General features: G+C 39.4%; 1 protein-coding gene across 1 annotated transcript; it reads right to left on the bottom strand.

Moving 5' to 3' along the window:
- On the bottom strand, window positions 1–9813 carry LOC106553155 (GTP cyclohydrolase 1). Its single transcript, XM_014071596.2, has 6 exons — window positions 9032–9813; window positions 5935–6044; window positions 5498–5553; window positions 4438–4469; window positions 3708–3792; window positions 1–1932 (listed from the first exon to the last, which is right to left on the bottom strand). Exons 1-6 carry the CDS (start codon window positions 9336–9338, stop codon window positions 1806–1808), a joined length of 717 nt encoding a protein of 238 aa, XP_013927071.2. The 5' UTR covers window positions 9339–9813; the 3' UTR covers window positions 1–1805.
- Between the last annotated feature and the right edge of the window lie 2968 nt (window positions 9814–12781).

Genomic DNA, 12781 nt, shown 5'->3' with positions numbered 1-12781 from the left:
GCTAATTGCAGAGGTTGGTCAAAATATGTGGAACTGTGAATAAAAGAAATTACAATGTAAAACAGCTGCCTTAAATTAGACCAAAGATCTGCCTTGTCCCTCAGTATAGAAACACCTTAGTATTGGAAGAACATATATAACAATTTGGACCCTAACACCCATCAGTGTTGACCAATGAGGCTGATAGTAGATATAATCAGTATGTCTGGAAGTCACCAAGATGAGGAAGGCTGGTATCTAAGAAGTTGCCTTACTCAAGGCAGATTATTATCCATCTAGCCAAATACTATGTATTATAACATCTTTCCAGTCTCAGAGAAAATGCTTCTAGCCTAATATCTTTACTTTATTTTATTGTCATTGTACATATATACACAGTTTACACATACAACGAAATTCACATAACACCCAGAGACCAGGATCTGATGTTTACACTGAACATGTTCCACTTGGGATGATTTACTTACAAAAGAAATGTTTTGTCCCACTCTCTTTTTCATATTTGAAGTCATTATATTAAGGTCTTAAATCAAAGGCCTTTTTAAAATCAGTCCTATCATATTGAGGAAATGGACTGATCATCTAATATATATATAATATTTTACCAGGCATAAATATCTCAGAAATCCAAATACTCACCCCCTTTTTTTTGGAGACTTGGCATGATTAATCTTTTTATTCAGGAAAAAAATCAAACCACATATTGTGCAGCACACGTGAAATAAATCAGTATTCTAGATTTTAGGTTCTAGGTTTTTTTTTCTTCCCACTTTAGTAGGTATTTGGCTGCTTTTGTTTTGTTTTAATAGCTTTGGAAGGCATCATATTAACATATGGTTCTGTTTAGCCAGGGAAATACTGGATCCTGTCTAATCAGTTTCATTCGTTGCACGAAATGTTAAATAATAGCTTTTCTTTTTTAACTAGATGGCTTCAAAATAAATTGGCTTTAGTATACTATATCTCTTTCTAGATTATAATTGCCAAGAATAAACATCTTGCCCTTTATCCCCTAAGAAAGTGGAACTTGTTAGGACACCAACATTCTTGTGGTCTTCTCTAAAAAAGAGAGTAGCAATAACTGTGAGCTAAAGATAGCTCTGTGAAACTTAAGGAATTATAACAGCAGAGAAATGCCCTGCATGAGATTTATGTTTTTTAGTTTTACTATGTTGCAATCATCATTTATTTTCTCTCCATGGCTTTGTTTTCAGAATGACACCACTGGAGCCATAAGTCTCCCCTAACCTCACCATCCAAACTTTCAAACTGAGAGTACCAAAACCAGCCTTCCCCAGCCTAGTGTCCACCAGATGCTTGGATTAACTCTCTTAATCCTAAAACAATATGGGATTTAAAGACTAGTATCTCTGATGGGCTTCGGGTTTGGAAAGCAGATCTTATATAATTTTCATTTGGGAAGCGAGATAGGTCTCGTAATTTATTCTCATTTGCATATATCAAAAGATGCAAGGAGATCTGTGTGACCACATCATATATGCTGCCATATGAATAAAACCAATTTATTGGTATCTGCATTGCTTGGGTAATATTTCAACACAATTCCTGAGTGTCTTTCCTCAAACTTACACACCTCAGAAGTGCTAGGACTGCCATTCCCAAGGGAGCCAATTGCAGAAGGCTATTAAGGGTGTTATGCAAAAATGGGAACAAAACTGTGATACAAGTATGAACTCTGTTTTCTCTCCTTTTTTAATTACCCAAGCAATTATAATCATCAATTGTGTATGATCCAAACCATTGATATAACTACAAGCTGCTGCTGCTGCTGCTGCTGCTGCTGTTTAATTCTTGATCAAGGCAAGAAATTCCTCCCTTGCTTTTGAATCTTCCCGGAAGACGCCGAGCATAGTGCTAGTGATTGTTGTGCTGTTCATTTTCTGAACCCCCCTCATGATCATGCACATGTGTCTGTCAAAAAACATTAAAAGAAGCATTTTTAGAACATTAGCAAACATTGTAAATAGCATTCAAGCCTCAAACCCTTGATACAAGTCTGATTTTAAAACAATAATAAAACCAATAGCAAAATTAAATATAAATTCCAGGACTGCATTATCCCAGAATGTAGAAGCATGCATTTATTTTAATTATCTTCCTAATATAAAACACTTTTTTTAAAAAAAGAAAAGGAAAATATTTGTAGCTCAGGGTAGACATGAAGGGACCTTGATGCTCTCTGAGCTTGCTTGTTTTCTTGCAGACATTTCATTACTCAAACTAGCACTGACTAACACTGATGATGTTACTTAGTTTTGGTAATGAAACATCTGCAGGAAAACAAGCAAGCTTAGAGCTCATCAATGATCCCTCATTTTAAAAAATCCATGTATCCTAGGAAATCTACAGTATCTTGGTGACACAATGCGCTCTACATGGGGCAGCCCTTGAAGAGTATTCAGAGACTTCAACTCGTCCAGAATGCAGCTGCGTGAGCGATTGTGGGTGCACCTCGGTACACTCACGTTACACCTATCCTCCGCGAGCTGCACTGGTTACCGATTGGTCTCCGGATACGCTTCAAAGTGCTAGTCATAACTTATAAAGCCCTTCATGGTATTGGACCTGGGTACTTGAGAGACCGCCTGCTGCCAATTACCTCCCAAAGGCCCATTAGATCACACAGGGTCGGCCTCCTCCAGGTTCCGTCCACCAGCCAATGCCACCTGGCTACTACCCGGGGGAGGGCCTTCTCTGTGGCAGCTCCAGCCCTTTGGAACGAACTCTCCGCGGAGATTCGGACCCTCACCTCTCTCCAGGCCTTCCGGAAAGCCATTAAAATCTGGCTGTGCCGGCAGGCCTGGGGTTGATGAGTTCCCCTCCCCTCTCGACCTGTGTCGCTGTATGATTCTTGTTTATTTTAATCACGTGTATTGTGTTCTATGTTCCCCTTTCCCCCCTTTGAGTTGTTCACCACCCTGAGTCCCTCCCGGAGAAGGGCAGCATACAAATAAACTAAATATTAATCTTAATCTTAATATGCAGGACTACTTAAAAACAAAATTGAGTTTGACAGAGTTCAATGGAAGTCATTCTCAGATGACATATTTTCTTATTATCAGATATAAAAATAAAGAATGGATAATTGCCCCAATACTCTCATTTCCACGATAGAAGCCTATTCTGAATTAAAGTGTTTTCCTTCAGGAGGAGCCAAGGTGGCCCAGTGATTAGAGTGCAGTACTGCAGGCTACTTCAGCTGACTGCTAGCTGAGTTCGGCAGTTCAAATCTCACCGGCTCAAGGTAGACTCAGCCTTCCAACCTTCTGGGGTGGGTAAAATGAGGAGCCAGATTGTTGGGGGACAATATGCTGACTCTGTAAACTGCTTAGAGAGGGCTGTAAAAAACACGGTGATGTGGTATGTAAGTGCTGTTGCTATAGCTTCAGTGAAGGAACACCAGATGAATCAGGATGAATTGTGAAAATGTTGAGATTTGCAGTTCAGGAACATCTGGATTGCATGGTAATACCAGGCTACAAACTTTGACCCAAAACTGAACTCACTGAATACACACAGTGCTCCACTGTAAGTATATTTCTATTCCTGTACTTCTATACTTTTAAAGTGCTATTGCATCACTTTTCAATAGTGCTGAAAAGGAAATGGAAAGGAGAATAAATAATTGACAGCAGAGGGAAAGAATTACAAATTCAACAAAACCAAATAAGGAATGATGAACTTACGAGGCTTCTATCACCACAGCCACTCCAACAGGTTTCAGAACCTCAGTAATTGCTAAAGCAATCTGTTTTGTAAGTCGCTCCTGGACTAGAAATCAATTAGTGTTTTATGAAAAATTATGTTACTCAGAATGAATTTACAAAGTAAACATGAAATTGTTCATTAAGGATAAGGCATACAGTTCACACTGAACTAAGTCAGGTCAATATTTCTTCAAAAAGAAAATTTAACCCAATAAAAGAGAAAACTGTGAAGGAAGGGAAAGACTCCTCTTCTTGCACATTTTGTCGGTGAAAACAAAGCTCAACTATTTCAGTTGCTGTCACAAATTTTGAGTTTTTCAATAAAAGTAATTATTTATTTAAACAATTTATATGGATCCCCCATCCTGTGGCATACATATCTGTATGGCTAACAATAATAAAACACAAGCAATGAAATCAATACAAAAATTAAATATCTCTGGAACCTTTGCCATGGGTTAGCACAAGTTTATGTCCTGCCTAAGTTATTTGTTTTTGGAATGAAAACTTGAGTTTTCAGTTTCTTTGCACACAGATCCACTTCTGGATTTTCCTCCAAACAGGCTAATTGGAGAATTTCTCCTGGTCAGATAAAGTTGATGATCTTTTCCAGAGACCCGTCCATGGGTCCTGGTCTGCCTCTAGCCCATCCTGCTTTATGAATTGAAGAATTTATTAAGCAGAGCAGAGTGCCAGAAAAAGTACTAACCTTGGAGCCTTCTGCTAAACATTTCAACAATTCTGGAAAAAGGAGAAAAAAGATGCATTAATGGGAGAAGGATTGATGGAAATGCAAATCAGAAAGTGATTGCATTTGTTTATACTTGATCTCTATCAGTCAATGGAAAGGAAATTTGTTACTCCAGCATCATTATGATTTTTTATGCTATTATGTAAAATGTAATCATTTAAAGTGGAAGTTAAGTTATATTTTGAAAAAATTCTGACTAAACATGATCATAACAAAGAAATCAAGTAGATGACAGAGCAGTTTAAGAATAAGAATAGAATGCAGTTGGATGTCTTCTGGTCCAACCCCTTGCCTAGGCAGGAAGCCCTATACTTCAGACAAATCCAACATCTTCTTAAAAACTTCCACAACTTCTGGAGGCAGGTTGTTCCACTGATTAATTGTTCTAACTGTCAGGAAATTTCTATCATCTCAGATGATGGTCATCCATTATTTTTATCTTGGTGATATCTCAGTGTGAAATATATGCCCAATCATGTTTTCTGAGTGCAGAGTTAAAACTCATCAATATTTCTCCTGGCTCCTGGCAGCTGATAGCTACAGTTCAATGTCTTAAATTCCCTACAATGACACTATAGCTCATTTTCCTGAATGAATGAGTGCTTGAAAATGGGTAAAGAATAAAGCTATGCATAGTTGGGCTGTGCAAGTTCTTCAAATTTGAAGGAAAAATGGAACTTCTGAGAACATGGGTGCTCAAATATCAACTGACGATTATTCCTTAAAATAGCTACATTTTTTCTTGCAATTGTATCTGTCATTGGCTGTCATCTATCATCAGTAACAGTGCATTTCATAGCTCAACTATGAAATAGTTGTGTGTGATGAAATATTGTGTGATGTACAGTATTCCTCCCCAGTATCTATACCCATTTACCTTTATGGATATTTCAAACAAATGTCATATCTAATAGCTATTCCTTATAAAGAAAATCAGACACATACCGTAATCAAAACTATCTGTTACTGTTGCCTTATTGAAAAGTGATTTATTACTCAGAAGAAGAGTAATAAATACCTTGCAAGTTTGCTTAATCCAACAACTTTTTTTCTTGGTAAATACCCAATGTGCACCTGCAGATATTAAAGGAAGATGAAAAATTATTAATATGTGCATTAATATATTAATATTCAATCCATGACTGCCTCCATTTCATACTATGAATATTTTTTCGGTTGAACTGAGATCGGTTTTCCACCCACAGTTACTGTTGCACTCTACATTCAATTTCTCAGCATTACAGTGAAGAAGAAGCTGAATATGTAACTGAAGCCTATTAATTTCATCTGGAAAAAAATGTTGCTGATACTGCTATAGAAAATTAGTAAAATGGATTATTACTCAGTTATTCTGCAAGGCATGTTACAAATAGCAACAAATTTGTTCCACTGATTACATGGTTCAAGATTATGGACATAGAATTCAACATGAATCAATCTTTCCACCGTCATTACCTTGCCAAAGAAAGGAACCAAGTGATGTTCACAAAGAGAAAACATATCAATGCCCTTTACGATAACCATCTCATCATGATCTTCATCAAAAACAGCATCATTGAGTATCTCTGGAAAAGAAAGAAATGGAAGAACATGATTTCTCAATCTAAAGTTTATCCTTTACTGTAGAATAACTAAACAAATAAACTGCTCTGTAGCAACTTGCTAGATTCTTTACAAACTATTTTTTCTTGTTCCTATCAACACTTTATTTGGGTACTTCAAGACAGACTATGGCTGTTCTGGGTAGAACCCAATATGCATGAAAAGATAAGTGAGGGTAACCCATTTGCTAACATGTTTGGTAAAAGGAAGAATGCAAGTGGGACTTTATTTGGGTGACCCCCTCTTATGGAATAGTTTGTACCTGAAAGCAAATGGTCCTTCTCTTACAGCCTTCCAAAAACTTGTTAAAACATGATTAATTCAGAAGGCCTTTGTACATATAAGATTTTGTTGTTAAGAAAGATGCAGCACCTTAATATTGGATCAGCATACTAGAATTATGTATTGTTTATACTACTTATTTTGTTATTTATACATATATTGTATGCCAGTATTTTGACTGCAAATTGTGTAGAAGTGATTAAAATGAAGTAATAAAAAAATTCCACAAATAAAGGAAAAGAGGCAATGGCAAAGTTTGATGACTTTTACCCATCATCAAACTGAACCTGGACTTTGGAATTATTGTCAAAAAAAAACCTATACAAAGACTATGCATATACAGTATATAATCATCAGGAGACTTATATTCAGTTGTATCTAACAAAATTAATAATTTCTTAAACTATGATATCTACCTTATCTCTATATATAAAAGCCAAATACCACTCACTCATCACAAAATCTCCAGAACCATAAAGCCTAAAAACTTGAAATTTGGCATGTATGTTCCTCTTGGCTTCTACATGTTTGCTAAGAAAGGATTTTTCAAAATGACCATCAGATCATTATTATTTCTTTTACAGAAATTAACACGCTCTGATGCTAAGGAGTTCTACTCCCCCTCCCCACTTGAAAAGAACTCTGTTTCAAATGCCAGTTACCTCACATTCCATTACCTCAGTTCAAACTGGCAGACGTTCCCCTCCTTCACTCAGGAGCGGTCTGGGCTCCTTATAGTACTAAACATCAGTACCTCACCAACATGTCTACGCCTTCCACCTATGGTGCGTCTGGACTCAAGGCAGCGGGAACAATATTCCCTTATGTGTTTCAATCACTGACCACCACTGAGCCAAAGGATTGAACCAGATTGAACTGGATTGAACCGGATTGAACCGGATTTATCCTGCATTGCCCGATCACATAGTTTCGTCACGAAGCACGGGTATCCAGCTGGTTAAGTATAAATGACAAATCATCAAGTCCACGCTGATTCTGAAGTAGTAATATAGTAAAAGCCAGATCTAGAATAGAAAACTGCAAGACACAGTTTGCTATCCCAACAAAAGTCATTCAAATACATCATAAACGATCTTCAGCCATTCCTGTTATGATCCATATATTTGCTTACAGGCAGCTGTCTGATCTAAAAGAGTTATTAACAATCAGCAATTGACTATTACACCCTGACAAAGATGCAGGAACCAAATGCTGTGGTGAATCCAGATCTCAACTCTGCCTCCTCCATATTCTGATGATTAACTGTATCCCTGCATCAAAGGCACATTTACCTGTCCATCCTTCAACATGGTATATATGCCATCATCTATAAGTAAGAACTCACTCCTATTGACTGGACAAATTACCCAATTTCTACACAAAAGAATGAATGCAATATGTCATCAAGAATGGCAATATTCAAAAATCAATGTGACTGCTGCAATTCTCACCCTCTGAGAATTTGCTGCTGATCTCAAAGCAAAAATTAATGAGAAAGAGAATCATAATTTCAGCACCAAACAGCAGAGTTAGAACTGATTAGAAGATGTAACTGTTTCTCAAGGACTGGACAAAGTTTGTCTCATAGTTACTAACTAGCTACTTCATGAAATAACATCTGGACCAAACCCACTGCTCCTTTGTGGTAATTAAATATGATATTTACTGTCTTTCTTTTTCCTATATTCCTCTTCCCACCCTTGATTCTCTTCTTTCCAACAACAGCAGAGGAGGGAAAAACTATTTTTTGATAGAAAGCAAGATAATTCAGGGGAGATGATTTCTCCAGCATCCTATGGGTTGGCTGACTATGTTGCCCATTCTGCCTTCTCAAAAGACTGATGGCCGATTTTCATGCAGTGATAAACAGGAAGTGCAAAGTGGCTTATATAAATGCTCAGATAAATTTCAGGTACAACTAAAATTACTCAAGTCTCCAATCACTTTCCCAGCATTATGGTGAGAAAATCATTTACCAAGAAAGACTGAGGTTGCAGCTTAAATATACTGATTGGATTCACAAATTGCACAAAGTTATAATGCAGCTCGTTTGTCTGTGACTGGGAATGAATCCAAGCAAATATAATCAATTCAGCAAACCATGCTTCAGCAAATTATGATTTAGAAAGAGGTACAAACTTAGCCACTTTTCTAGGAACGAAAATCTTTTGATGATAGTATGGCTTCTGAATTAGAAGAGACCTATCCCTTAAGGTATATGAAGTAATTTTTGTGTTTCAGTAGAAAATTGGCTGGAACCATATGCACACTCTCTTAAATGAGATGCACCCATTTGATTTATACTATATACATTTATTTTTTGATAGGTAGGATTAGCAAAGCATCAATCTTAACTGGGCTGTTGTTTATTTAAATGCAATTTCAAATCATGGGATAGTGGGTTTTTCATTTTACCCGTCATATAATTCACATTTGAAAAAGATTTGGGGGACTAGGATCTAGAATCAATTTCTACCTGAACTTTTTCCAAGACTATTTCTAGAAGCCATTCTGCTAAAAGCACTTTACTTTCATCCTGCCTGAAAAGGGCACTTTAAAACTCCCTCTCAGACCCTGTAGAGATGGAACTGAAATTAGGACTAGTTCGACGTCCCTTGGAAGGAACCGAAGCCCTCTGTCCTAGAATGGACTGAAAGGAGCGACTCACCTTCGGCCGTTTCATAGTAGCCCTTGGTGAGAAACTGCATGGCTTTGGCCGCCCTCCGAGGCGTCAGCAACAGCCCTTCCCTCCCGGGGTTTTCGCCCAAACCCTGGAGGATGGTGGCGTAGGCGGCCTCCAGCACCGGGAATTGCTCCAGTTCTTCCGCTTCTCGGTGGCCATTCTCATCCAGGGCCGGACGCTGGAACTTCAGAGACGTTCTCCGCATCTGGCCGCCGCTCGGCACTTCGAAGAGGCAGCTGGGATGCAAGTCCCCGTTTTGGTAGTCCTGCAGCTTCAGCTGGAGCGGTTCCATAGCCCGGCGCTCGCGGCGGACGAGCGGCAGGGACCGGGAGCGAGGAGGGAAGAGCAGCGGAGGCAACGACACCCGTGGTTTGGGGCTGCCTCGGGGTTTGCCACCGCGAACGTCGGTCGGAGGTGGCGTGTGTGCGTCTAGGACAGGTGAAGGGGAGGAAGAGATTCAAAAGGGTTGCAATGGGGTTTGGATTGAGCTTTGTGAAGAGAAGGCTGCGTCTGTCTCTCTGTCTCTCTGTTCTCCCCGAGGCTTCTGGTATTTATTGCGCCCCTCGATCTTGTTGATCGGCTCTTCTCCGTCAGAGGAGATCATCTTGGGATTGTCAGATGGGCGAGATGGACTAAGGCGCCCATTGTCTCCTGGCGCCCACCCTACTCCTTCTTGCTCTAATCGGAGGAGACGAGCCTTGGTCACGAATATTAGTTACGCCGGGCACGCGGATCACCCACGCAATCTTTCGCCTCTTACCGGCCAGCAGTCTCCCCCCCCCTCCTTCCCTCCGTCGTCACAACAGCTCTTCCATCCTTCCCTCTCGAGGTTTTTATCTCCATTGCTGAGCTCCAACGTGCTGACTTGCTCGGCCTGCAATGGCCTTGGCTTGCAGAGCAGCAATTCACATCGTAGGCTTCGCATCGAAGGTGCTTGAAGCTGGGATGAAGTCCGCGTCCGATGCATGCATTACCTACTGGGCGGATGGAGGAGGCTCGTGGGTGTAATTTCAGGCCCCCGTTTTGAGCTTTGGGCGCTGTCCACTGCAAAAGATCTCTGAACCACAAATGTCAGCTACTGTAAAGTGTGGCGCACAGCGTTTTAGGTCCAGTCCTATAACTGGGGTGGGGGGCTGCCTTGGCCCTTCAGGCCTGCATTCTAAAAATGAATGGGCTAAAGCAAACGTTTAAAAAAATTAACTGAAATCTTTAATGGACATAATTAAACACCGATAAGATTTCTTTTGAAGTGGTTTTTTCAGTTCTCTCCTGACTGAAATTATGGCTTAGTTTAATGCATCGGGAATAGTCAGCCTTTTGCTGTGTTAAACCGTTCTTTCTCTGTCCACTTAGAGTTAAATATCTGAAGGACTGTTAGGTAGAAGATATGCCTTTTATTGTTTCACAGGAAAGGATTAGAACTAAACTGTCGAGTTTATAAGAAAGTAGGTAGGGCTTAGGAGATCTTTCTAAAGTGAAGAGCTGTTTGGATATTTTGGTGGGGGACAAAAAGTCATTTGCCAGATGCTTAGATGCTATCAGAAATGCTATAGTAACTTGGATTCTGCAGTCAGTATGGATGAGATACCATCAAGGTCTTTCCAAGCTAATCATTTTATGAATAGTACTTAGGTAAAGGTAAAGTTTCACCTATGCAGTGAGATCTGACTCTAGGGGGAAGTGCTCATCTCTGTTCTTAGCTGAGGGAGCCAGAGTTTTCCAAAGACACTTCCATGGTCATATGGCCAGCATGACTATATGCCAAGGAGCACACTTTTCCCACCAAAATGGTATCTATTCATCTACTTGTATTTGCATGTTTTGAATTGCTAGGTTGGCAGGAGCTGAGGCATATAACAGAAACTCATACATTGCACAGAGCTCGGGTCTCAAACCCTGACTGTCAGCTTGCTAAGTTGACATGCTTAGCATCTTTAACTGCTGAGCCATTGTGCCCCCTTCAAATAGTTACTGATGGCTACATCTTAATCACAATGGCTTTTTATGTATAAATATTTCTGCTTTCATCACTGGCGTTCTCCAACAACCCATTCCTTTATCAGTTTTCACATTCATTTCGAAGAATGTACCGCGACAGCATTTAAAGCGTAAAATCCCTTGAGGTTATTCTGGTTGAACATCCATTTCCTAAACTTTGTATAACCATTTTAATAGAGCTGTTGTCTAGAAAAGTCACAGTTATTATAAGAGTAATTTTGGGAATTCAGTTTGTGTTTTTGAGCAACTTTTCTAACCCAAAGTTCTCTAAGGGCATTGGTGTTACAATTCTCTTTTTTTTAAAAAATTATTTATTCAGTGTCAAACTTATCATTTCAACCAAGTGACTCAGAGTGATTTATAATCCTAAAAGTATAAAAGTTAGACAATTAAACAATTAAAACATTAAAAAAAATAGATTCAGCAACCAAGATAGTTAACCAACTTATAATGAAATCAAGAAACAGGAAACCTTAACACATTCCAAACCCCAGGCCTGTGTACATAACCACATTTTTGGAGCCTTCTGAAAGACTAAAGGCTAGGGTCACTCTAATCGCAGAGAGAAAAATATTCCACAAGGCAGGGGCTACACTGTTTTAGGCCCAGTACTTTTCAACATCTTCATCAATGATCTGGATGAGGGGATAAATGGGGAACTCATCAAATTTGCAGATGACACCAAGTTGGCAGGAATAGCAACACTCCAGAAGACAGGTTTAAGATACAGAAGGATCTTGACAAACTTGAACATCAGGTACTATCTAACAAAATGAAATTCATTGGTGAAAACAATAAGGTTCTACATTTAGGGATGAAAAACGAAATGCACAGATACAGTATAGATGGTATCTTGCTCAAAAGTAGTAACTGTGAGAGGGATCTTGGAGTCCTAATGGACAACCATTTAAATATGAGCTAGCAGTGTGCAGCGGCTGCCAAACAAAAAAAAAGCCAACACAGTTCTAGGCTGCATAAACAGAGGGATAGAATCAAGATCATGTGAAGTGTTAATAACCATTTTATAATGGTATAATTGGTAAGACTTGGAACAGTTGCAGGAGTTGGGTATGTCTAGTTTAATGAAAATAAGGACTAGGGATGATGATATGATAACAGTGTTCCAATATCTCAGGGATTGCCACAAGGAAGAGGGAGTCAAACTATTCTCCAAGGCACCTGAGGGTAGAACAAGAAGAAATGGGTGGAAATTAATCAAGGAGAGAAGCAACTTAGAACTGAGGAGAAATTTCCTGACAGTTAGAACAATTAAACAATTAAACAGTGGAACAGCTTGCCTCCAGAAGTTGTGAATGCCACAACACTGGAAGTCTTTAAGAAGATGTTGGATTGCCATTTGTCTGAAATGGTATAGAGTTGGACTAGAAGACCTCCAAAGTGCCTTTGAACTCTGCTATTGTATTGTATTGTACACCAGGAAAGGCCCATCTTCTAGTTCTCACCATTCGACACTCTTAGGCAAATAGGACCTGCAACATGTCCTATCTCTTAGATCAGGGGTATCAGGGGTGTCAAACTCATGTCGTCATGGCAGCATCACGTGATGTATCGGGACTTTCCCGCCTTTGCTAAATTGGGCATGGGCATGGCCAGCGCATGACGCATCTGGGCTGTGGGCCAGGAGTTTGACAGCCCTGTTTTAGATCAAGTTGGACAGACTCTTGGAAAAAGATGGTTCTGGACAGAAAGGCTGTTTTAGATGGACATGCTCAAAGA

This window comes from Thamnophis sirtalis, unplaced genomic scaffold (assembly GCF_051295495.1).
Source record: "Thamnophis sirtalis isolate CommonGarterSnake01/CBP01778 unplaced genomic scaffold, rThaSir2_p1.2 scaffold_6, whole genome shotgun sequence".
Classification (NCBI taxonomy): domain Eukaryota; kingdom Metazoa; phylum Chordata; class Lepidosauria; order Squamata; family Natricidae; genus Thamnophis; species Thamnophis sirtalis.
The sequence above is the reverse complement of the archived record's forward strand: the minus strand, read 5'-3'. Positions and strand labels throughout refer to the sequence as shown.

Bases quoted from the DNA above. Each gene is read 5' to 3' on its own strand.
- LOC106553155 (XM_014071596.2), bottom strand. From the start codon at position 9,338: ATGGAACCGCTCCAGCTGAAGCTGCAGGACTACCAAAACGGGGACTTG. The intron at 6,045-9,031 runs GTGAGTCGCTCC...TTTCTTTTCCAG, and splicing joins CTACTATGAAACGGCCGAAG to AGATACTCAATGATGCTGTT. The intron at 5,554-5,934 runs GTAATGACGGTG...TAATATCTGCAG, and splicing joins TGGTTCCTTTCTTTGGCAAG to GTGCACATTGGGTATTTACC.